This window comes from Bubalus kerabau, chromosome 1 (assembly GCF_029407905.1).
Source record: "Bubalus kerabau isolate K-KA32 ecotype Philippines breed swamp buffalo chromosome 1, PCC_UOA_SB_1v2, whole genome shotgun sequence".
Taxonomy (NCBI): Eukaryota; Metazoa; Chordata; class Mammalia; order Artiodactyla; family Bovidae; genus Bubalus; species Bubalus kerabau.
This window is the reverse complement of record NC_073624.1, coordinates 93062726-93089159: the sequence shown is the minus strand read 5'-3', so window position 1 is coordinate 93089159 and position 26434 is coordinate 93062726. Positions and strand designations below refer to the sequence as shown.

General features: G+C 43.1%; 1 protein-coding gene across 4 annotated transcripts in view; it reads right to left on the bottom strand.

Annotated features, from left to right (window-relative positions):
• DIP2B (disco interacting protein 2 homolog B) overlaps window positions 1–24905 on the bottom strand; it is a 232581-nt gene extending 207676 nt beyond the window's left edge. The window contains exon 1 of one of the 4 annotated variants that reach the window (XM_055583293.1): window positions 23514–24905. In XM_055583293.1, the coding sequence (XP_055439268.1) occupies window positions 23514–23844 (331 nt within the window). In that variant the 5' untranslated portion in view covers window positions 23845–24905. The remainder of the gene's footprint in view (window positions 1–23513) is intronic. The other 3 variants (XM_055583288.1, XM_055583274.1, XM_055583282.1) reach the window with 3 other exon arrangements.
• Between the last annotated feature and the right edge of the window lie 1529 nt (window positions 24906–26434).

The window sequence follows — 26434 nt, the reverse complement described above, 5'->3', positions numbered from 1 at the left end:
TTCTCCTAACCCTTCTGCAGCTTTAGCACAGTTGAGCATTTATCTCCATAAAAGCCGCTCACCATGCACCTCCTACCCCAGTGATTACCTCTGCCAGCCTAGATGACTGTTCTTTCTTCTTTAGCTTCCTAAACACAGGCATTCCCCATTAGCTTCATTTTTCACTTTCCTTTTCAAAGACTTAATCTGTTCTGATGAACCTCATGAAGAGCTTCTGACCTCTTCGGAGCAAATCGTCCGACCGCTCCAGGACGTCACTCACCATTTCTGACTGACTGCTGAACAGTCTATCTGAGTGTCCTGCCAATGTCACAGATGCCATCGTGTCCAAAAGTGTATTCATCATCTTCTCCCCAAACCAGCACATCAGATATTTCTATATATAACACCAACATTCTCCTCTTACCCCAATTAAAATCTGGGCCATCTTTGATCTGCTGTTATCTACATCCTCACATATTATCTTCCCTTCAGTGTTTTACATAAGAAAAGTAAAGATGAGTAAGACATAATTTTCAGCCTCTGGGAAAGATAACAATGTAAGGGAATACGTGTATAAGTGCTCACTCAGTCGTGTACGACTCATTGTGACCCCATGGACTGTGGCCCAAGAGGCACCTCTGACCGTGGAATTTTCTGGGGCAAGAATACTGGAGTGTGTTGCCATTTGCTCCTGCAGGAGATCTTCCTGACCTAGGGATTCAACCTGCATCTCCTACAGAGCAGACGGATTCTTTACCACTAAGCCACCGAGTAAGCACTAGGAAATATGTGCATGCGTGTGTATGCATGCTAAGTCACTTTAGTCGTGTCCGACTCTTCACAACTCTGTGGATCGTGGCCCACCAGGCTCCTCTGTCCCTGAGATTCTCCAGGCATGAACGCTGGAATGGGTTGCCATGCTCTTCTCCAGGGGATCCTCCTGACTAACCCAGGGATCAAAACTGCATCTCTTATGTCTCCTGTATTGGCAGGTGGGTTCTTTACCACCAGTGCCACCTGAAAAGTCCAAAAAGGGAATCCAGGCATTACCAAAGATAAGTGCACAAGATGCTGAGGTAGGGGGCAAGAGGGCCAAAGGGAAGAGAAGATGCATTAGAAGGGGAATTCAGTAAGCTGTCAATTCTAAGTCAGAAAGACAGTTCCATCCCATAAGCCTCACTAGGCCAAAAACAGTAACATCCTCAATAATTAAAGGTATACCTCACTTTAGGAAAATTCAACATACAAGTTTTGATGGAATGAATATAAATTGGGCAACTGATGATTAAACTAATTTATTTATAACTCACTAAACATTTTCTTTAAATAATAACTGTCCTAATAAATTTAAAATAGAATTTCCTTGGGAATTCATTCCCTGGCAGTCCAGTGGTTAAGACTCTGCACTTCCACTGCAGGGGCACAGATCTGATCCCTGGTCAGGGGACTAAGATCCCACATGCTGCGTGTGTGTGTGCATATACACGTGTGTGCGCCTGTGTGTGGTACATTTCCTCTTCATACATTTTCCTAAAGCTTATGTACAGGTCACCCCAGGAATTAAGAGCTGGAAAGAACTAGATTCCCTCACCTACCCACTTCATCTCCCAGAGGCTAGGAGAGGTTAGAAGATTAGCCGGAGGTCACAGAGCTTGTAAATAGCAAAACAGGGACCTGAACCCAGTGATCTTTTCCCTATTACCTCACACTCTGCCTCTGACATAGTCATCTCAAAATGCTTTTCCCAGTTGATTCCCATAAAAGGCAACAGAAATGAGAACTTGTAAAGAGGGTCCAGACATCAGGTTTCTTTCGAAGTCGCCAACACGGTCTCTTAGACACTTAGAGACACACACACACACACACACACACACACACACACACACACAAGTTCTAGGAAAATAGGGATCTGGCTATAACATAGTGAAGTGAAAGTAAAAATGAGAAATAGGTACTCAGATTGTTGACGCCAACCTGACTTTAAGACCCTCTTGTTCCCTAGCTTCTCTCCCAAATGCTAATAAAGTCATTTTTCTTCCCTCAAATAACATCCCAACTGGAGTTCTAACTATTCAAACTAATGGCTAAAACCTTAAAACTGAGGGGAATGAGGTTGAGACACACAGGGTGACCTGACTCCCCATTCAGAAGTGGGATGAATTCTAAGAAGTGAATTCTAAGTACTCAGCCAACTGAGACTATACCAAGTTCCAATTAGCATGTCTTGGTCAACCTCTGATTTCACCCTCTAGCAAGAAAAAAAGTACTTCTCTCCATCTCCAAAAACTGACAGGTACTTTTCACACTATAAATCTGTCTTCCCTGGTAGGGCTCTTAAATAAGGGATTAGAATGTGCAACTTGTTCTAAACAAAACCCCTTTAACTCTGAGAATATGAGCCTCTGATCATTTTACAGGGAACATGTTTTAACATGTGAGAAATGCAAAAACAGAAGTAACCAGGACTCAAGTCCAACTCTGACTTAACTATCAGAGACTGATTAGTAATAATGACCAATATAACAGCAAAAGCTAAAAACAAAATTAGCTTCACTGGGTTATGTAATTTCAATGAACATCTCGAAAATTAGAAGACCCATCCTTACTACTCTAGTTTCCCTTTCAGAAAGTTTCTGAGAAATAGTCTTGACCTCAGACTGAAAATAAAGAATTCTGAACAGGTGTAACCTTATTACTGGGGCTTCCCTGGTGGCTCAGAGGATAAAGCATCTGCCTGCAACTCAGGAGACCCGGGTTCAATCCCTGGGTTGGGAAGATCCCCTGGAGTAGGAAATGGCAATCCACTCCAGTGGGTTAGTAACCTTATTACTAAACAACTGCTAATGTAAACAAAGTAGATACTTTAATATTCTTTCCTAAATCAATTCTAACTAAAGACTAATGAGGTAAATAAATATGGTCATGTTGTGCTCTTTATGACTTACTGCAACACCGTCACATCCTTTCTCTCCACTACCTCCACTTCTAAACAGACAAATCCTTTCAGATAACAGGTTTGTCAAAAGTTGGGAAAGCAGTTTCCTGTCAAATGAATCAGAGGTAAATCACTGGAAAACCCGCCTGGTTAGAACCAGAAGAGCTGCTAATAATGAGTGACTCTACTTCACTCAAGGCTCAGGTTTCTGTTCACTTTATCTCAAAGAGGAAAGAGGGAGCCCCATGCACTCGATGCCTCTCCTCTCCCACTTTCCCAAGATCCAAGGACACTCTCCTGCAGGCAGAAGGTCCCTGGGGCTGCTCACAGGGTGTGTGGATCGCTCCACCCAGCTCTCAGCCACTCCCTGCATTCCTGCCTAGAGACCTCTTGTCTCACCTACTTACTCATCCCCTGGGCGCATCCTTACCTCATCTACCCTTTATGTCACTGACCACAACCTTGTGTGTGCCTACAATTACCTGTCTATGACTCTCCCCACAAGCCTAACTGCTTAAATAGGGGTGCTTTTTTTTTTTTAATGTCTTCACAAAATGTTTTCCAAGGATACACATATGATACTCATCCTTAATTTATTTTTAACTCAGAGAATGCTCATAAGACTATCAGGAGAGAACTCCCTCAACTTCCTCCTCTACCACCTGTAAATATCTGCCTCTGCTCCCATTCGTTCCTCCATTCCTTCAATTTCAGCAGAAAAGGAATCATTCTGGGACTTCCCTAGTGGTCCAGTGGCTGAGACTCCACACTCTCAATGCAAGGGGCCCAGGTTCAATCCCTGGTCAGGGAACTAGATCCCACATGCCTCAACTAAGACCTGGCAAGCCAAATAAATAAATATTCTTTTAAAAAAAGAAAGGAAAAGAATCATTCCTGGTATCCTAGATAGTCAGTCCAGAGGGACTTGAAATCTCAAACTTTCCTGACTCTCGGAGCTCATGTTCCATCACATCCTTTCTAGACCTTCAAACCCTCCTCTCCAAGACTTCTTACTCTTCACCCCACAAACATGCTCAAGCCTCTCCCTTCTTCATGTAACTCATTAATTCGCCCATCAAATATTTATTGAGCACCTACTAGGTGCTCTTTTCTACCCTGGAGATATAGCAGCAAATAAAACGAAATTTCTGCCCTCATGCAACTTACCCTCCAGTGGGAGAGAAAGAGGAGGTAAATGTATGAACATCCCGGCTACCGTTCTCTCCTTCGCTTCAGTCAGGCTTGAAAAAGCAGTGCACGCTGCCTGCCTCCACTTTCTTTTCCACCCAGGAGGCCTCACCCTCTCTGGACAGGTTTGTAGTCCGCACCTCCAACACCACAGAAACAGCTCAGGGAAAGGTCACCAGCAGTGACCTCTTCCACTTGTAAACCGGTATTTCCCAGTCCCCTCTCAACTCTACAGCAACAGGCACTTCCTGAAATTCTCGGCTGCTCTAGCTTCTCCTCCCCTTCAGCCACAGTGTTCAATAGCTCAGTCCTATCGGACTCTGCGACCCCATGGACTGCAGCATGCCAGACTTCCCTGTCCTTCACTAACTCCCAGGGTTAGCTCAAACTCATGTCCACTGAGTCAGTGATGCCATCCAACCATCTCATCCTCTGTCATCCCCTTCTCCTCCTGCCCTCAGTCTTTCCCAGCCTCAGGGTCTTTTCCAAAGAGTTGGCTCTTTGTATCAGTCAGTGAAGTTTGAGATTCCAAGGCCCTCTAGAGTGGCTTCAGGATATCAGGAATGACTCTTTCTTTTCTTTTTTGATATTTAAAAAGTATTGGAGCTTTGGTATCAGTCCTTCCAATGAATATTCAGGGTTGATTTTCTTCAAGCGTGACTGGTTTGATCTCCTTGCTGTCCAGGGGACTCTCAAGAGTGTTCTCCACCCATGCCTCTGACCATTTCTCAGGTTCTTTTTCTTCCGCCTCCCCATTACAGGGCAGCACCTCCAGAGCTCTGTGTTTAGCTCTCCTCACTCCCTGTGTTCCCCTCAGACCACCTCAGTCATGCCCGTGGGTCCCACTGCCAGTGATAGCCACTTAGGAACACTGAAGGTGTGTCAAGAGGCTGGGCCTTTCTAAAGGGCTCCACACACACATAGCCCACTTTCCACTAGAGATCTCTACCCACAGGCCCCAGCGATCTCTCCAACTAAGAAGCACCGAATTTATCTCCTCCTACTTTCCTGCATTGGAGGAGGAAACAGCAACCCACTCCAGTATTCTTGCCTGGAGAATCCCAGGGACGGAGGAGCCTGGTGGGCTGCCATCTATGGGGTCACACAGAGTCGGACATGACTGAAGTGACTTAGCAGTATACTCCGATTTGTTTTTCCCCTATTCTCTGTACTCGGTAATGATGCCCTCCTTCCCTCAAGGTGCTAAGCCAGAAACTTAGGTGTCTTAGGCATCAACTTAATGTTCTTCCTACACATCACATGACCCCCTCTTCTCCACACTGGTCTAATTGATTCTCTCTCTTTAAATACCTCTTTTCATTCCCTCTTCCCCAATCTCACCACAGAGGCCACCAGCTCATTTCAGTAGCCACCTTGTCAGTCTCCCTCTCCTGTCTTGCCCTCTTATCCTGTCTGTATCTACTTAAGACATTTGACATTGTATTCCATGTGAACGGTGACCCCTGACCACGTAACACAAGAGCCTTAAACCATTCTCCTCTAGGCTGAGCTCCACCAAATACAGACGTCATCCACTCCTGCTTACCGTTCCTTAATGATCCCCTATGAACCAGATGGGTGCTCTTTAACCTTTCACCTGAAGAAAGTGATGGGGGGTGGAGGGTGAGAAGAGGAACAGCCTGAAGAAGTCAACCGTTACGGAAAAAATGTTTTTTTAATTTAAAATTATATTTTATCTTGGATTTTAAATACTGTATTATAATATACTCATGTTTTAACATAGCAGTAATTTTCCCAAACTTCAACTGGATACCCCAAGAAGACGTAGCATGTTTATCCTACAGTTTAGAGTACCCCTGGCCCATTTCCTACTGAGAAGCAAGAACCAACAAGATAAAATGTAAGATTCTAAGCCCTGCCCACCAGCCTTATCGGACCTACTGAGCTTACTCCTTACGCTCTAGCAGTGAGACTACTCATCACCCTAACTCCTTGAGCAAACTCCAGTGATTCAGAAATCCATGCCTTCCTCCAACTAACTTCCTCCCTGCTCAGTCTTCCCATCAAACTCCTACTCAACTGATGACTCTGAGCCTGAGTGATACTCCTTTGAGGAATCCTCCTTAGAAACACCACAGGTACACGAATGCCCTTTGCCTGATCTTCCTCCATATTTGTACGTGTCTTCTTTATAGCGTTTATTATGTAATAAAGATACAGTTTGCAATATCTAATCTCTGCAAATGACTACAAAAATACTGTTGTGTTCTGCCCCTCCTAACTACTGTCAAATTTACTAAAATTGTTTTGTTTTTGAAATATATCTATTTTCTCCCATTCACTCCTTAACTCATAATTCCCATGTGGGCATGTGTGCTCAGTTGCTCAGTCGTGTCCAATTTTTTGCGATCCCATGGACTGTAGCCCACCAGGTTCCTCTGTCCATGGGATTTCCCAGGCAAAAGTAGGTTGCCATTTCCTCCTCCAGGGGACCTTCCCAACCCAGGGATCAAACCCATACCTCTTTTATCTCCTGCACTGGTGGGCACTGAGTTACCTGGGACCACTGCATTAAAACTACTCTCACTAAATTCAAAAATCACCTAGTGGCTAAATACGCTGACTCCACCCAATCCTTACCATTCTTGAATTTGCAGCAACATTTGATCATTCCCTCTTTTGTCTTTCTGACCCCCTAACTCTCCTGATCTTCCTTCTCTAGCTTTCTCGCTAAATCTCCACTTCTTCCTTGCCGTCTCTGCAGGTTTTCCTTCCCTCTGCGCCTGTCAGCGTACCTAGGGGTCTGCCTGAAATACTTCTCTCTGCTCACCCCAAGCCCCTCTCCTGGGTGAACTCATGTATTTTCAAGGCTTTAACTACCATCCTGTTTCAGATAGCCTAATCTGTTTCAAACCTAATCTGGGTTCATATATTCTACTCACTAATCACACTTTCTGCGTGGATGAAGTTTTGGAAATTTAAAATACCACAGCAGCACAGCAGCATAAGAAAGATTTATAGTGCTTATCACTGGCTGGGCACTGCTCTAATCACTGTATTTTTATGTACTGACTCAATTAGTTCTCATATGAATCCTATGAGATAGCATTTTTTAATCCACATGTTATAGGGAAGGAAACAGAAAACTAAAACCGGCAAGGGCGGAAGGGTAAAGAATCTCCACCTCTAACGAAAAACTCTTCTTTCAACAATTGTAAGGAAAAGTTAGACGATACAAATCAAATTCAGAATTCTGAGCAACTTACTACTCCTGACAATGGTGATCTTTGGTTGGTAAACATATAATAATCACGTTAATCTTGTTTTCAACATGATAATCATCTAAGTCATATTTATTTCTGTCTTTATTGAAATAGGATAATTTAAATTATTAACATGTTTCAGAAGCTCTTCTCAGCCACAAAGATACACTTCAAGTTGATGACAGAATAATAAATAAATGGAATATTTGAGATTTTTATTATATTTCTTTTGTATAAAATTACAATAAATTTAATGTTTAAATACTATCTTGGACATAGGAACTCAAAGAAGCCCTTGAGAGAAAACATTAGGACCTAAGAAGAACGTGTTGTGTGCACACAGGTGGACATAATATGGGTGGCCTATAAATGCCTTCAGCAGTCTAGCTGGCCCATACAATTTGCATAAACTAGGATAAATTACCCGAGTCTGACTTAGTTCAACAAATCAAATATTTACCATATGGCTAAATATTTCACTTCCCTGGTTTTCCAACAGTTTTGCAAAAGATTTAATGCAATCAAGAAAAGATGTTGGGAACCAAACATGGGAAATATTTAGTTTTTCCCAACCAATACTGACCAGTTAAATCAAAATGAAGGTTGTTTACACTATTCTAAAGAAAAACGCACCCAATGAGCTTACACCTCAGATTAGTTCCTGTGAGTAATACGGCTGGTCAAGGCAGAGGAAAAGGGAATCGATATACAAGCAAGTAAAGGCAACACAGAAGTGGACGGCCCCCCACACCGGGAGCACACACACTCGGTGGCCCAGCTCCAGCTCCCGGCTCTCACGCAAGGGCTCTTCTAGGCTTGGCACTGCGTCTGCTATACATTTCTGCATAATAAATAGCAGGTAGGCTAATGAATCGGAAAGTTGTCACATACACCCAACTGTAAAAGGCACATGGGAAATCAGAGCACGCAGATGAACAGGTGAGGGAAACAAAGAAAAAACAAATGTGAGAAACTAACCCAGTGCCAGGAAACATCATGGGCCCCTGAGTTCCAGCCCTGGCCAGGTTCCACAGGGGTCCCTGTCCCTTCCTAGAAGAAGTCCTGGGACAGAGCTCACACTTCTTTACTCGGTAAAGCTGTCACCATCTAAGGAATCCTGTTGGAATCTTCTCTCTGCAAAGCCCATCTGTTCGCAAACAAGTGTTGACTGAGTGTCTTCTATTCTAGGCCCTGGGCATCCAGCAGGCAGCAAGACAGCACCGTCTCTGCTGTCAGGGAACTCCCATTTTACTGGAGGAGAACCAGATAATGAATAAATGCACAAGCAAGATCATTTTAAATGGCGGCATTAAGTTGAAAATTTTAAACAGAAAAAAAATAAATAAATAAAGATGAGATGGAGCAAGACGGGAGGAGTTGCTCATTTAAACTCAGGGGTCAGAGAAGACATCTCTGAGAAGGTCACTTTTGAGTTGAGACAGAAAGGAGGCAAAGCTGTCAGCCAAGCACAGCTCTTTAGGGCAGAGCATTCCCAGCAGAAGAAAAGCAAGGAATGAGGCCTGAGGGCAGAACAGGCATGATGAATTCAACGGAGAGAGAGTCTCACACCCTCAGGTGCCAGTGTCATTTTCGAATAAAGTCATCCCTGACTCTATTTTAAACCAACCACTGACTGGCCCCAGTATTCTCTATTCCCCTTCGCGATTTCTCTCCACTGAAATGTTTACCATCTGACAGGCAATATAAAGTACTTATTAATTTCATCTACTTATTAATTTCTGCCTATTTCTTCAGAATGCAAGCTCCTTAGGGCAGGGATTTTTTTTTTTTCATATTTATTTAGCTGCATTGGTCTAACTTGGGGCATGCAGGGATATTTAGTTGAGGCATTCAGGATCTAGCTCCCTGATCAGGGATGGAACCCAGACCCCCTGCCTTGGGAGCACAGAGTCTTAGCCACTGGAACACCAGGAAGTCCCAGGGCAGAGACTTTTGTTATTTTAACCACTGCTGTGATGCCTGTACCTATATGGCACAAAGTGGGCACTCGATAGTAGTGGCTAAATAAATATAAAGGAAAGAGAGAATGGGAGGGAGGAGGAAAGGAGAGAGCGATAGGGAGACAAGAAATAAGAGAGAAAGGAAAAGTGGAAGGAAAGAAAGAAGAGTCAGCCAGCGTGGCTGAAGCACCGTGGATGGGGGAACCGAAGTGTGAATGAGTAGATCATGAAACAGATGCTGGAATTTCATTTAAAAGACTGAATCTGTTGAAGGGTTGTAAGGCAGGGAAGCAAGAGCATCTAATTTTAGTTTACAGAGCTGACTGTAGCTGCCATGTGGAAAATAGATTAAAGAAAGCGCCTCTAGGTGAGGCGCTATGGAAGCTAGAGATGATGTGACAGAGGCGAGGCAACGATCATCAGTGACCACAGATAGAGGGGAGCAGATGTAAGGGTAGCACCCAAAATACTTGCTGATGGACTAGACATGGACTCTTACACTGAAGAAAAGAGAGGAATCAAAAATGTGTCAGTTATGAACCTAGTGCCTCTCAGACCCTAATCTCCCCTTCACTGCCTACTCTGTGAAAATTAAGATGAACCTTTAAATATTTTTCCTATGCCAGATGCCACGATGTTAAGCTTTGTCTGTAGTGGCACTGGAAAGACACTGCATGAGGAACAGACTTTTCTGTTTCCAATGTGCTCCTTTTGGCAGGATAAATAGAGTATCAAAGATAAATACAGTACTAGTATTTCTGATACCCTATGGAGCACTGGTTAACTTATTTTAAGAGACAGTGGAGGAAGAAATGGCAACCTGCTCCAGTATTCTTGCCTGGGAAATCCCATGGACAGAGGAGCCTGGCAGCCTACAGTCCATGGAATTGCAAAAGAGTCAAACATGAATTAGCGTCTAGACAACAACACGAATTTGTCAGGTTCTGTCTTCTGTAATGTGAGTACTGTACGATGTTATATAATAAAAAGCATTATTTGTAATTTAAAGAAAGATCTTTTCAACTAAACTTTCATATTTTCATAAATATTTCTCTTGTATATACAAGGATTGGGACACCTTATTCTGTTTGCTCATCCCTTATTCAAATATTAATACCATACTGCTTCGAGTATGATACTAATAATTTTAGAATTTGTTTCAATACTTGGTAAAGCAAGGACCACCTCACTATTCTGTGTCTAAATTTTCTTGGCTATTGTAAAACATTTATTCTTCCATATGAACACAGACTGTTTTACCTGACTGCCTACCTTCAGAAGAACTCTCCACTGGAGTTGTAATTAATTTCCATTAAATTTACACATAGTCTTCCAATCCAGGAACATGGTATACATTTCCACTTCTTTCAAATCATCCTTAACACTTAACAATTTTCTTCATACAGACCCTGTACCTTTTTTGTGATACTTTCCATTAAGTATTTTATAATTTTTTAACACCATTATAAAAGAAGTATTCTTCTCATTAAGGCAGTTCATTGCCATGCTTCCCCTGCCAACATTCTAAAGATACCAAAGAAGCTTGTAGTTCCCTGTCACCCCCATACCACCCTGTCCCTTGATGTCTGAGTTTTGCTGGACTCATTTAGGATATTTCATTCAGATAACAAGGTTTTCTCTTTTGATATGTCTCTTTAATTTCAAAGATCCTTACTTACCATTTATATAACACATTTCTTGTTACTCTCAATGTATGTAATTTTATATATATACATATATGTAGTGTATAACTTACAGTAACAAGAGCACATTCGTATAGCACATGATATATATACATATTTCAAAGTCTGTTGTCAATCACTGTTTCAAGGAAAGGAAATAATTATGTTTGATTATAGTATATTGCTCTGATTCAAGTCTATGGGTGATATGATGTCAATTCTTGCACACCCACATGGAGCTTTCTTTTCCTGAAAGGTGAACAGTATCTAGTCTGCATGTAAGATTTTGGTAGTGTAGACCTTTTCTCTAACTAGTCCATCACTATAGTGTTGCAAATGAGAACAGCTGATTTTATTGTAGTTTTAACTTGTTTTTGTATCTTTATTCTCTTTTGAGTTTGTAGAATTTTTTTTTTCCTTTATCATTGAATTCAGGAATTGTTATCAGAATATGCCTAGATTTGTGCCTTTTCTCATCCATCTTGCCTGAAAGACAGTGAATTCATTCAATCTGTGATCTTTTTCAATCTGCAATCTTTTTTGTCTCAGGGAATTTTTCTTCTACTAGTTATTTCTCTTAAAATTCTTATTATCTGCACTTTTGGCTTCCTGGATCTGTCCTTCAAGTCCTCCCACTTTCATGAGTTTCCATTCCAGTTCTTAGTATTTTTGTTCTAAGCTTTGAAATTGTTATTTCACTTGAACCGAGTTTTAAAAAGAGGTCAGGAGTGATGTGCTCAAGCCATCACTTTCCCAAAATAATTTCAAATGGAGTTGTTTAAAGGCTATATCTTACCACTCAAGTTTAAAAAAAAAAGTTTGTAAGTGCTCACTCAAAAGACAATTACTTGAAATTAATGCTTCAAAGAGAAGCTACTAGATTGAAAGCTCCTTGAAAGCAGGGAACCTGTCTTTTACGCATCTCTCACTAGATCTTGTAAATAAATGTGCTCATTACATCTTTATTGATACAGTGATATGTTCAACACCTTACAAATTCCAAAAGGTAGAAAACCTTGTCATTCATTACACTCACAAAAACTAAAGTCTAACTGAAGGGGGTTCCCTGGTGGCTCAGTGGTAAAGAATCTGCCTGCCAATGCAAGAGACTGGGTTCAATCCCTGATACAGGAGGATACCACACGCCTCAGAGCAACTAAGCCCATGAGCCCAACCGCTGAGCCTGTGCTGTAGAGCCCAGGAGCCACAAATACTGAGCCCACGTGCCACAGCTACTGAAGCCTGTGCAGCTTAGGGCCCGGGCTGCACTAGAGAAGCCACCGAAATGAGAACCCCACGCACCGCACACGACTAGAGCAGCCCCTGCTAGCTGCAACTAGAGAAAAGCTGGCACAGCAATGAAGATCCAGCACAGCAAAAAAGTAATAACAATAATTAATCAATTTTTTAAAATAGTCTAACTGCTGAGGCAAAAACAACATAAACAAAGCTGTCAATTAAGTGTTAAACTGTTACTGAATACAATAGCCTAAAACATAAGAAATTAATAAGGACTAAAGTAGTTAGTTTGTTTCATGATGAAAAGGCCATCTAATCAGGCCGTGAAACCACAGGTAAATTTCAGTAGGAGAAAACGCAGCCCTGACACAGAAAATAATCACTGCAAAGGCACAGAGATAGGAATGAGCTGTTTGAGGAAAAGGGTGAGGAAACAAGTCTAACTGTAATAGAAGAGTCTGTCAGATACTTACAAGGAAATAAGAATAGATAGGGAGGTTAATGACAGAGTCTAGATTCATTCACTGGCGGAATAGGTGCTGAAAAACACTTATGCTAAAGGATGCCGTGGGCTGTCCTCAAGCACCTTACAAAGGAAGACGACAGTATTTATGCAAATGATCACACAGTAACTTAAAGGTCATCTGAAAAATAGCTATAATGTATGAGTAACGTTAGAAGTTAAGAGTTCAGAGAACCAACAAATGAGGAAGCTTTTTTTTTAAACAGGAAGTCTTCTTCTAGGACTTCCCTTGGTCTCCTTGAAGGAAACAGTAAGCAAAGAACCACAAGAGGAAAACTCATCAGTGCTTTTGCTACATGTTCAATTTAAAAATGAAAGTTTTTCCAAACCAGAAAGGAAGTCCAATAAAGTAAGAATGACAACTCTTCACAGTTTTAAGACAACAAAGAAAACTCTGTATGGTGATGGATGTTAATGAGATTTACTAAGGTGACCATCTCCTAACATACAGAAATATCAAATCATTGTGTCATACTCCAGAAATTAATAAATATAATGTTGTTTGTCAATTATACCTCAATTAAAAAAAAAAAGTCACAGATCTACTAAACAAGAAACTATCAGAAGCTTCTCCTAATGATTCCTGCTGGGTTCATCTTTAAAAAGGAGATTAAATGACAAGACTGGCCAGGACCATAATGCATTCATGCCTGACCTGAGTTAAAACCCACAAGGTTCCAGCCTATGAATAAACTGAGACAACATAACCCAAGGTCCTTAAGAAGAAAGAAAGAAAGAAAGAAAATCCTAGCCGCTTTAATTTATCCCTAAAAGCAAGAATCCTCTAAAAAAAAAAAAAAAAAAAAAGATATTAGAGCACTATTCCTTCATAAAAGAGAAGTAACTCCCCCAAAATCAATTAAAAGTACATGTCGTCTACAGAAATACCTACATTAGTTTAAACATTAATTTTTAAATTAAACATAAATATCCTAAGGAAAAAAATAAAACTAAACTAAAATTCTTTCTGAAGCAGAACAGAACCACAATACTCAACCTGAAGCTCAGAAAAAAACAAGTCCAGGACACAAGGACCTTTCAAAGACGTCCTGTGGGCTTTCATTTAGGGTTGACCTGTATAGCATTCAAAATATTTTATTTCTGAATTTCCCCTTTTCAGCTTTTCATCATCCCCATCTCAATTCAAGGAAGAAAAATTAAATTCACATCAAAATATAAGTACATAAAATTATCTCTTACTTTACAGATACACAATCTTAAAAGGATTTTACCCATTATCTTTAGTTCTTTTAAGAAATAAAGCAGTCACACCTTGCCAGAAGTTAGGCAGATGGAACTTCTCCAAACACATTTTAGATTGCTAACTCCCCAGGGTTCTGGCAAAGCAAGGTCAAGAATAATCTCACTCCTATTCCTATCTATTTCTCCTAGAATAGGATGGAACATTTCCATTCTTTTCTCTCCAGGGAGCCCTACTCCCAAACATCAAAGACAGAAACTGTATCCTAAGAAAAGGGGGTCCAAGAGTTAGGATGGAAGAGAATTCTGCTGAAATTACTTGAAACAATGTGATTCAGGGAGATGGAGCCAGTATGGAAATACCATGGGTTTTGAAACCACTCCGACCTGGGTTCCAACCCCAGCACACTGTACTTCCAGACTTCACATTCCTTAACAAGTCTCTACAGAATGGAAACAACACACTATGTTTAGGAGTTGTTAGGATTAGAAGCACACTTCAACGACTTGTCCAAGGTCACACAGTAAGCAGGGGAGACAGGACTTGAACCCAACTGTGTTCTCTCTCCTTTGCCATTCACATCAGATGTTTCTGCTGCTGGCAGGGAGAAAGGGAAAGACCAAGTCATGTGTAACGGGGGGCTCTGGCACACCCTGTATGCCTCTCAAGCTTCGGGTGCTTCTTGCTAGCTCAGTTCCCTCATCATCATGATAACAGGAGCGATGTACTCAGCACCTACTTACCTGGCTGGGCAGGGTATACACAGTTTAAAAACCCTGTTACATAACAAGCACTCAGTAATTGATGGCTACTTATACAGAGACCTTAACTTCTTAAGAGAGCTTAAGAAAGGTTGGCGTCTTACAGGAAGTTGAGTGGAGAAGTCAACCAGGCAAAAAAAGGGAAGAATACGTCAGAGTGGGCATTTCTCAGAGAAAGGCAATGTGTACAGTACAATGGCGCGCGTGCTCAGTCACTCGGTCATCTCTGACTCTTTGTGACCCCATGGATTGCAGCCCTCCAGTCTCCTCTGTCCATGGAATTTTCCAGGCAAGAATGCTGGAGTAGGTTGCCATTTCCTACTCCAGGGGATCTTCCTGACCCAGGGATCCAACCCGTATCTCCTGCGTTTCCTGTGTCAGCAGGTGGATTCTTTACCACTAAGCCACCTGAGAAGCCCCCTACAATACAATGGCATGGAAGTGAAAAAGCACCATGCATTCAGGGAAGGACAAGTCGTTCCGCATGGCTAGAGACAAGAGCAAAACTGTGGAAGGCACAGGAAGGAGGGTTACAAAGGTCTTGATACACAAAAGATGCCTGGATTTTATCCTGTGGATAGAAGAAGCCAATGAAAAATTTTCAGGCAAAAGGACACAATGAGATCTGTGTTTCAGGATGATCGTTCCATCACAGAATAGAGAAGGATGAATTGGAGGGAAAAGAGACTGAAGGCAGGCAGACAAGTTAGGAGACTACCGCAATCGTCTCAGTAGAAGATGGTAAGAGCATAAACAAAGGCAGAAACAACGTGAATGGAGGGGAGGAAGCAGAATCAACAGGATTTACTGACTCATTAGAAGTTAAGGATGACCCCCAAGTATCTGTGGAGCAGACTGAAACGAGTACAGTTTGGGATCTCCTAAGTTACAGCTGTCTAGGGGGAATCAATGGGAATCAAGGGAGCAGATGGGAGTCAGGACTAAAGATACAGACTAGAAAGCCATCTCCCAGTCAAGACAGCTGAAGCCCTGGGCATAGGTGCAATCACTCAGCAAGTGTATGTGAAGTGAGATGAAGGCTAATGACTGATACAGGAACACCCACACTGGGAGAAAGAGAGAAAAAGAAGCCCAAGGGAGAGCTGAAGGAGGAACAGTTAGGGAGTTGGAAGGAAATGACGCCATAAAAGCTAAGGAAGAAGGAAGTTTCATAAAGACAATGGAGCATGGTATCCAATGCTGCAGAGAAAGATGCTGTAAACCGTGGGTCCTTTTCAGTCTGAAATCAGAAGTCAGTAGTGGCCTTGGAAACAGCTGTTTCAGAGGCTTGATGAGGAAAAAGCAATGGACTGAAGAGGGAGCAAAAGTAAGAAATTAAGAATCTATGAGAGGGGGAGAACACTGGCACTCAAGAGCAAACAGGTTCCAACAAAGGGCTGTGGGAAGAGACTTTGCTCAAGATGAGAGAAACTTCAGTACTTTCACAGGCTGAAGGGAAGGAGCCAAGAGTTAAGTGTTAAGTGGGAGGCTAAGGATGAGAGGAAAAGACAAAGACAGGAGACTGCAAATGAATAGAGCAATCAATAAAGTAAGATCCCAAGATCCCAGAAGAGAAGGGGCAAGAGAGAGCACAGTCAGAGGGATAAGCTGCAGAATGGGAGCGTGACAGCTCTTCCTCTGAGAAAAGACGGAAAGGGGATAACACAGGAACTGTGAGAGAAAAGTGTGTGAGTGCTGAAGAGAGGCTCAGGGAGTCTGGCCCTCCTTACCAACTAGTAACAATGAAAACTGGTCATACAGATTTGGTTCATTTTTTTTTTAAAGCACAGTGGGAAGGAGGGGCTAGGTTAGCAGCCATTCTCCTTTGCTGCCTTCTTTTCCCCCCCAATATTATTTATTTATTTATTGGCTGTGCTGGGTCTTCATCCCCATGTGCGGGCTTTCTCTAGTTGCGGCAAGCGGGGGCTACTCTCTCCTTGCGGTGCAGGGGTCTCACTGCAGTGGCTTCTCTTGTTGCGGGGCATGGGCTCTACTCACATGGGCTTAGCTGCCCCACAGCATGTGGGATCTTAGTTTCCCGGACGAGAGATCAAACCCGTGTACCCTGAATTAGCAGGCAGGTTCTTAACTACTGGACCTCCAGGGAAGTCCACAGATTTGGTTCTCAAACTTGCTTCACAGTCCTCTTTAAGAAAGTGACGAAAGCTGGACACTCTCCTCCACTAAAAGGCACGTAAGCACACTCAAAGCACACTACACAAGACTTCAGCATCTCCAGGTCCACGAAAACCAACCCTCGCATCCAAAGATCCTGTCAGCTGTGATGCTACAGAATTCCAAAGAAACGGCCTTTCAGAAGATATTTTGTTCACAGAAGAGCATCCACAAGGGAAGGCAACTTATTCACTATAAACACAAGTATATGAGGCACTTCCCTGGCGGTCCAGTGGCTAAGACTCCACGCTGTCAAAGTAAGGGGCCTGGGTTCGACCCCTGGTCAGGGAACTAGATCAAACTCAACTAAGAGTTTGCATGCCACAACCAAAGAACCTGTATGCCACAATTAAGACCCAGTGCAGCCAAATAAATAAATATTAAAAAAAAAAAAAAACCCAAAAACCCACAAATACATGAAAAACTTTTACTTAAACATCTATGACATAGTTACCAAAAAATGTGCATAAAAGCACTCAGTTAGACTCTAGGCATAAAGGATACAGAAGACCATCCCTGCTTTCACAAATCTCAGAATTTAAAGACAATGAGTTACAGGGCCTTGGATTTACCAACGGTTTTAGATCAAATAGTATTTTTAAAAGATAAAAGATCAATCTAGAGCTGACTCATAAGTCTAAAGACAAAGGACTGAACAAGGCTGGAGATAAATGCAACTCAAAAAAGTGGACGCAAGGGAAGTTTTGAAGGAGGAATTGAAAGGATTTGTTCACTAAGGACAAATGGAGGAAAAAGAAGAGTCAAAAAACACAAGTGAAGGCTGAGCATCCACATGTGCCTTTTCATAGCTTGGAGACGCTTGAGTCTAAGAAACCATGCTTAAATGTCAGAGCCATTTGCCGGAACCTACAGGCTTGGATATGCACACATGCCAAATGCCTGTGTGAAACAAACCAGCTACTCTTTTCTGCTCTAGTCAACTGCCTGCCGTGACCAACATGTGTTGAACAAGGGTAGAGGGTGCCGACAGGAGCAACTGATGGAGGAGTCAAGTCTTACTTACAGAAAAGAATTACACAAATTGATTCCATTCATCACTTCATACATAACCGTATTCTGCTAAGTAACAGAAGATATTAAAAACAGCCAAATCGCTAAGCATCTATTCACTATCAGAAACAATAAAGTTACAGTTACGGAGCACTGCCTGCGTGCACACACCACGCTCAGCTGTTTTCCTAGGCTCTCTTTTTAAACCGCCTTACAACTCTAGTAAGGCTAAGGTTGCTGTTCCTTTTTTTAAGAATGGAAGAAACTAAAACAAGGGAGGTTAGGCAGTCTGTCCAAGGTCAGAGAGCTAAGTGACAGCCAGGACTTGGATGCCAGCCCACCAGGTGCCAAAGCCCACACTCCTCATATGATCATACAACCCTGCCTCGTGCCAAGATCAAATCCCCAAGACAGAGACTTTATGTTTCAATTCACATCTAAATGAGGTGAGCAAAAATTTATTGCACTCTTACTACAAGAAAGAAATTGGTCAGCAGTTTTTTAAAGGACTTAAAGAATGACCTCCGCAGGAGTTTACATTGAGATGAAATGAAAAACAACTTAAATAATTAAAAAAACCTATGACTGGCAAAAATGTAAATGGTGTAAGATCTGGAGCAAGAGAGCTCACAGTGGTCAGGGGCAGGTTTAGCAAAAAGGTAGAACTTCCACTAATTCTTAAGGACCTGTGAGAAATGGTGCCGAGGAGGTGCAGAGCAGGATGGAGTGTTTCAGAGAGCATTCCTGATTAATCATGAGAACCATGAAGGACTGTAATTATTACAATACAAACACATGTGAAGGCCCTTTTTAGCCAATCATCTGAACTTTCAGCCCTGAGGCGCTAATCCACACACAGGCCAGGAAAGAAAGCTGCCATCAAGCGCTGGGCTGAGAGGGAAGGATTAGAGACTTCTCTTGTTCAAAAATCCCCTCAATGTTATGGGACTTTCAAACAATGAGATAAATTTTTCAAAATGTCAGTACATAGAACTAGAATGTCTAAACAAGCGCCATCCTTTACAGTAAAGTGAATCATCCTTCCAATGACTTTGTCTGTCACTACTTTCTGGAACTGCCCTCAAAACCAGTTTACCACCATTCTAGTTTTTTGACAGTCACAAATAAAACCCATTTATATATAATCACTCTAATTTTTTTTCATTCACAGCTAGTTGGGACTCCAAGAGAACATCCACCAGCTTTTCTCTACTTGACACCAAGTGACCTATAAAATGAAACTCTGCCCTCAAAGAATTAAAAATTGCCACCATCAGGGTTTGCTGAGCTATGTGTCACAGGCTCTGACGAGTAATTCCTAAAGATGTGTTCCAACATAAGGCGAGCACAGCCCACCAAAAAAAAGAGATATGCAAGTTCCAGAGAATAAACCACTTAGCTAATGCCCTGTTTGAGTTATTCAAAAACCCACACACCTGCTTTCCTTAGTACTTCTAACACTAGGAAAGACAACTTAGATGTCACTTTCTGATAAACGTGTTTCTTATGAATTCATGACTATGCTACATATTTGAGGAGGAGTGGCCACACTAATTTCCATGATAAGTTAAGCAAGAAGGATTTACCAGTTCTCTGGTGGCTTAATTCTAAACTCCCAGTCTGGAGACTGTGCAACACAATCTCAACTCAGCATCTCTCCCCTTTCCTCTTCAACTCCTCTGCCCACCTCCTAGAGGGGGTGCACTTCAACTCCTGGGGAGCAGCCATGTCTTAACCCTCCACCTTCGAGGCCGACCTGTACCACGCTTTGAGGACCCTGAGTTATGTGATGAAATAGACAGGAGAAAGGGAGGATGTGTCTGGGTTTGTTGTGTTTGTGCTCAGAGAAGTGTTCAAACAAGAAAAGGGAGGATCCCTTCCTGTAAGTGTTATTTTATCTTAAATACCTTTCCAGTTGTCACCCTGGGACTGTTCTCAGGCAGAAAGACTCCCACCCCCATGCCCTCCTCGATACACCACAGACAGCCTTCCTTCCTTCACACTTAGGACTGAGCTGCACCAGGCTAATCACAGCCCTCTCCACCAGCGTCCAGGTCTGTACTTATGGTTCTCCGCTGTTTCTTTTTCACAGCGATAAAGCAGTTTCCTCTTTTCTTAGAAGGCAGCCTCTGTACAAACTCTTATGTACCCTTTGGTCTCATGAACTGTTTTGTTGGCATTTTTAAGTAATTTCCCTTTCAGACTCAGAGCTCTTTGAAAGCGAGCACAGTACCCTGCTAACCTCTGTGTCCTGAGCACACAGTAAGCAGAAAATCAATGTCTGATCAATCAAATAAGTGAATGATAGATTTTAAAAGATATTTCAGAAAGACAATCAATAAGACTCTTTAGAATTATGGCATACAACTTTTTTTTTTAATAAAAGTTTGTTTTTCTTTTTTTTTAATATTTATTTGGCTGCACGAGGTCTTAGCTGTAGTACATAGGATCTAGTTCCCTGCTCTCGGATCGATTCCGGGTCCCTGCACCGGGAACCTGGAGTTTTAGTCACTGGACCACCAGGGAAGTCCCGACATACAACTGTTTTGTAGCATTTGCTTAGAGTAAAAATTAGACTTAATAGCTTGTGCAATAACTATACAGATATTTAAATCATTCAATGGTAACAGATGCCATAATAATATGGCAGCTTAAGATACTGGCACTAATTAGTCAGCAGCTAATACTAACAGAACACTTAACCTTTCTGAGCCTTGGTTTTCCCTTCTGTTAAATAAAAAAAAAAAGTGAGGCTCGAATGACATAACATATCAAACCATAACACAAACACAACATATTATCAGACAAATTTAAACAAATTCCCATCATTAGTGTTACTTTATGTACATACACTTGACTAAAACATACGATTTAAGTTCAGACAACAAAGCTCATTGCCAAATACATAAAAAATATAATAGTACATGTAGGTCATGAAAAAATTTCAGTTATGAGAATACTTATAGAAACCTCCTACCTATTCAATTAGTCTACAGAAAAACTTGTGACTAGGTGTTAGTTCAATTTTCAATGATTCTCAGGACAGTGCTGGCCTGTTCTTTCTGCTGCAAATGCAGGCAGCTTCAAGTACCAAGTCCACAGTGACCCGCCTGAACGGAGCACCAGCCACAGCACTGGGCTCTGTGACGCGCTCTGCGGCAAACGGCCCAGGGAGGCACAACCTGCGTTCCAGCGCAGAGCTGGCTCATCTGCGACCCAAGTCTGCAGCTGAAAACACAAGTGAGCACAAAGAAAATTCTTTAACGGCATACAGCTCAGGCAACCGCTATAATTAGGACTCACTACAGCCTGAACCGAGAAAAATGAATAAAATCGAGGAATGAGCGCAACAAAGCCAATCACACACGATAAACACATAGTTAAAAGTCTCTCTTTTTTCCCAAAGAAAAAAGTACTTTTGTCAGAGCAGTAACTGCAGAGAAAATGTAAAACAAACAAAGGTCCCTTCAAAATATGCTAACAAGCATCACAAATAACACTGTGCTATAAATTTGGGGATTGCTGGTGGTGGTTTCAACTTCACTTGAATTCCTAAAAATGTCTACCTACTTCTCCAGTCAACCATTCTCTGTACTTTAAGCAAGAGAGACAAACAGATGGTTAAGATGCTGACACTGCAGGCCTGAGGTTTTTCAACTGTATTTTTTCCAGTTTTCCATCGCTAAAAGAGATGAAATACCGGATAATGTAGCATAAATCTTTAAGAAACCATTTCAAATCTCAGTCACATGCCAAACCGAAACAATCCTGCAACAGGAAACAAACCATGCACTTGTCCTGAAAAATGCTGAAGCCTTAGCCTTACAGTCTGTAGGACTTTCACACCTTCTTCAAGGAAAGGTGAGCTAGCCAGTATGAGTCCTAGAAACAGTTCCTTGGAATCATCTCTAGAAACAACCAGAGAAGTAAACAATAATCAGCTGGAAGCAGATATACCAAGAATAAGGAGCTTCCAGGATTTCCCTCTCCAAGTAAAAGCAATTAACTCCTATTTTTAATCTCTTTCTGACGCAAACATCCAGCCAAACTTCTCTCCTTCTAGCTAATCAAAGATAGCTGATGTGTTACTCTAACTTGCTTTAAAAGTCCAATTTGAATGAAAGTCATCATGGATTGAATGACAATGCTTTAGTCTAGAAGAATGAGGTATTTTGAGAGGTAGAATCAAGATAGCAATGCCCTGAACATTTCACAGAAACAGACTCATCCACCACAACTGATACTGGGGACTGGCCAAAGAGTAACTTCCCAACTGATTAACTGAAAAATAATACGTTGCTAATTGAGTGCAAATGAAAAGGGCACCTCCCTATACATTGGGAAACCCTAACAAGGTTATTAAGAATAATTATTTCCCTCCATGCCCAAGTGACTTTATAACACTCAAATCTACTTCTGGTGTTTTTTACTATAAAGGATGGGGGGAGGGGGTGTGTAGAGAGAATGCCTTGATAAGTAAACAAAAAGTCAAAACTCTCCTGGAAACTTGTCACATTCTTCTTTTCCAATCAGTAATTTTTAATCCACTTGAAAAATACTAGTGGAGAGGGCCTTTGGCACAGAACTCAAGAAGAATATGCAACTCTGGGGGCACCACCGCAGTACTGATATCAAGCTTGGAGAGAATGCTGCTTTTGTCTCAGAGGCAGCCTGTGACAAAAACAGGAACTTTATGGAGAACTGATCACAACTGCACAAGAAGCCTGATCACATGCCCACAACAGAGCAACGTTTCTCTCATTGTTGTCCAGGGACTTCTCGAATAATAGTGGCTCGATTTATTCCATTCTTTTAATTCTCAAAACCAATCCAAGCGTCCTTGTAACAATCCATTGTCAAAAGAAAGACCGTGCCGGCCAGGATTTGCACCTCTCTCCCTTCCTCTTCTAAGATTCCAAAAGGTGATCAGATGCGGAAAATTCAGCCCGAATACAGGCACCGAGGGAAGAAGAAAAAAAAAACACAACCCTTTTGACAAAGGTGGTCTAAAAGCCGCCCCGTGTGTCTCTCTCTGGGTTGATGCCACTGCTTCTGGCCTCCTTAGGACCCTCAACGGCCCACCCCGCTTCTATCTCACTCCTGTCACTGGGGAGGCATCTCGCATTGTTAAACAAGGAAGAAGAAATGCTGGCGGATTTCCCCTGTGTCTCTCTCTCTTTTTCGGAAGGGGGGAAGGGGAGCTGAAACAGGCGTGGGGCCCTCCCCTGGAAGAGAGTAACAGGAGCAAGCTGTCAGCCACCCCGCGGGCGGCCTCACCCCCACCCCGCCCCCACCGTGCCCCGGCGCCCGGACAGAAGCCTGAAGCGGGAGGACACAGCTTTGTCTGGGGTTTGGGGGGACAGGGAGCGCAGAAACAGCCCGAGCCTGAGGAAGACCTCTCCCCCCAGCCCCAGCTCCCCCGCTCCCAGAGAACACAATGAACCACAAGGAAAGCCACTTTCCGGGGTAGGAGAGGAGGAGAGAGACCCTTTACGTGAAGCCCAGGCCAGATTTCCGGCACCCTCCTCCCCTCTGCCCGCACGGCCACCAGGGCGCGCGATGGGGACCTGGTCTCCCCTCGCCGCGATCCGCAGCGGCGCCCGGGCGCCTGCTCCCTCGCCCGGCTCCTACCCTCCGAGAGCTCCAGCTCCAGCTCCGCCAGCTGCGCCCGCACTTCGGGCGGCAACGCCGCCACCGCAGCCGGCGAGGGCTCCAGGCCTCGCTCCGCCATCCCGGCTCTACCAGCCACACTCCGGAAGACAAACGAGGGGGCCGAAGGAGGGACGGACTGACGCGGGCCCACACCCCGGCTACAGAATCCGGCTCCGGCCGCCGAGCGCCGCCAGCGCAGCCGCTGCCGCCGCCGCCATGAGCAAGGGTCACGTGAGCCCGGCGGCCCCGCCCCCGGACTCAGGACGCACCGCCTCCGAAGCAGAGTCAAGCTGCGGACTCCCGGGCTCATGGCGCCCTCTACTGGGAGATTCCTGAAACTACGCGTCCAAGCCCGCTGCCACAATTTCTCTCCAGTGAAATGGGCTCACTGTGTTGCTGTGGACCCGGACGTTTACCTTTTACGAACTCGAGAGGAAGGAGTTTTCAGGGCCCCCAGGCCTTGCTTTTTCCAGTTCTCTGCACCTAATAGTGTATGCTTTTATCTTGTCTCTTGCTTCGTTTCCCGGACTGTTTGACACCACTCATTCATAATGACTTGAACTCAGGCAGTTCTTTTTACTGGGGCTTCCTGGTCACATTTACCAGGAGCTCTTTGTTTCTAAGGGGCTTCCCAGGCGGCGCGAATTGGTAAAGAACCCGCCTGCCAAAGCGAGACATGTAAGAGACTCAGGTTCCAATCCCTGGATCTAGAAGACCCCCTGGAGGAGGGCATGGCAACCCACTCCAATATTCTTGCCTGGAGAAGCCCATGGACAGTAGAGCCTGGCAGCTATGTTTCTATTTCAGTTCTAGCATTTAAGACAGAAGGAGAAGCTGCGTCCTCCTGCCTAGACTTCTGACCTCTTTCCAGAGAACTTCGTCTTCTTTGTCTTTTTATCATTCTCGATGTATCATTAATAGGGGTTCCAAAAGTATTAGTATTTTAATTCAACTTATGGATCCAAACCTGTATGTATTTTTTACTACTTATGTATTTAATTTTAAATTTGTGGTTGCTCTTTTTTGCTGTGTGCTGGCTTTCTCTAGTTGGGTGAGATGGGGCTACTCTTCATTGCCTCGCACAGGGTTCTCATTGACGCGGCTTCTCTTGTTGTGGAGCGCAGGCTCTAGGCACTTGGGCTTCAGTAGCTGCAGCAGGTGGGCCTCAGTAGTTGTGGCCCGTGGGCTTTAGTTGCCCATGGAATGTAAAAATCTTCCCAGACCAGGGCTTGAACCCATACTCCCTGCATCGGCAGGCAGATTCGAGTTCACTGTACTACCAGGATAGTCCAGACCTGTGTGTATTTTTACCAGAAACTACTGGGACAGTTGCCTTAAATTGCCATTCTTAAATAGTATTGTCCTTTATGTAAATGCCAAATCTCCCCATACAGTTCGAGAGAATTCCAGTATTTTTCTTCCCCTTTCCATGCTGGTCCAAAATTGGTGCTTTGAGAGTAAAGGCCTCGTAGTTCATGGGCTGGAAGGGGGAAAAATTTTTTTTAGGCTGAGAAAAGAATTTCAGCTTGAAAAAAGGAGTGTAACATCATGCCTGATTGGGTAGTAGAGTTTGAAATTTCCTTTTAACTGCAACAATGTAAGAAAAATCTGTGGGAATGTAAGAATATCTGTCCTCTGGTTTACAATGAGGACTGTGGCAGCTTTTTTTTTTTTAAGGTGGCAGATTTGTTGACATTCCTGCCATCAAAAAAGTGAGGTCCAGGGCTTCCCTGGTGGTCCAGTGGTTAAGAATCCACCTGGCAGACAGAGGAAACAGTCTTGTGGACGCAGTGGGGGAAGGAAAGAGTAAGACAAATTGAGAGCATAGCATGGAAACATGTACATCACTGTATGTAAAACAGATAGCAAGAGAGAATTTGCTGTGTAAAACAGGGAGCCCAACCCAGCGTGCTGTGACAACCTAGAGGGACGGGATGGGGAGGGAGATAGGACAGGGTGTTCAGGAGGGAGGAGACATACGTGTAGGTGTGGCTGATTTGTGTTGATGTGTGGCAGAGGCCAACGCAATATTGTAGAGCAGTTGTCCTCCAATAATTGTATTGTGTTCTATACTTCTCAATATTGTACAGTTATAATCTTTAATAATTTTTTTTAAAGAATAAATACAAAAAAGAAAAAAAAAAATCCACCTGCCAATGCAGGGGACATGGGTTCGATCCCTGGTCTGGGAAAATACCACACGCTGAGAGGCAACTAACGCAACTAAGCCCACAGGCCACAGCTGCTGAGCCCACCTGCCTAGAGCCCGTGCTCCACAAAAAGAGAAGCCACCACGGTAAGCCCCGCGCTGCAACTAGAAACTAGCCCCTGCCGGCACAATGGGAGGAAGCCCTTGCAGCAGCGAAGACCCAGTGCAACCAAAAATAAAAACTGAGGTCCACGTTCCCTTCCCTGAACCTGGCTGGGCTTCTGACTGCTTTGACCAGTAGAGTATGATACAAATGGCACTATGTGACTTCCGAGGTTAGGTCCCAGAAAGACAGGCAGCTTATCCTTGGCCTCTTGGAATTCTCCCTCTCCAGAGAACCACTTTCAAATTATTTCAAGAGGGACTTTCCTAGTGGTCCAGTGGCTAAGACTCCCCTGCTCCCAATGCTGGGGGCCCAGGTTCGATCCCTGGTCAGAGAACTGGATCCCACATGCCACAGCTAAGACCCAAAACAGCCCAATAAATAAATATATATATATATTTTTTAATTGTTTCAAGGAACACACGTTTAGGCTAAAAGAGAAGGTGTTATTTACTGGAAAGAACGATTAATACGAGGCCAAAATTCTCAGGCTTCAAGGCAGATTAACTGCTGACCAACAGAAATACAATGTGACCAGAGATGTAATATTAATATTCTAGTAGTTATATAAAGAAGTAAGAAAAAATA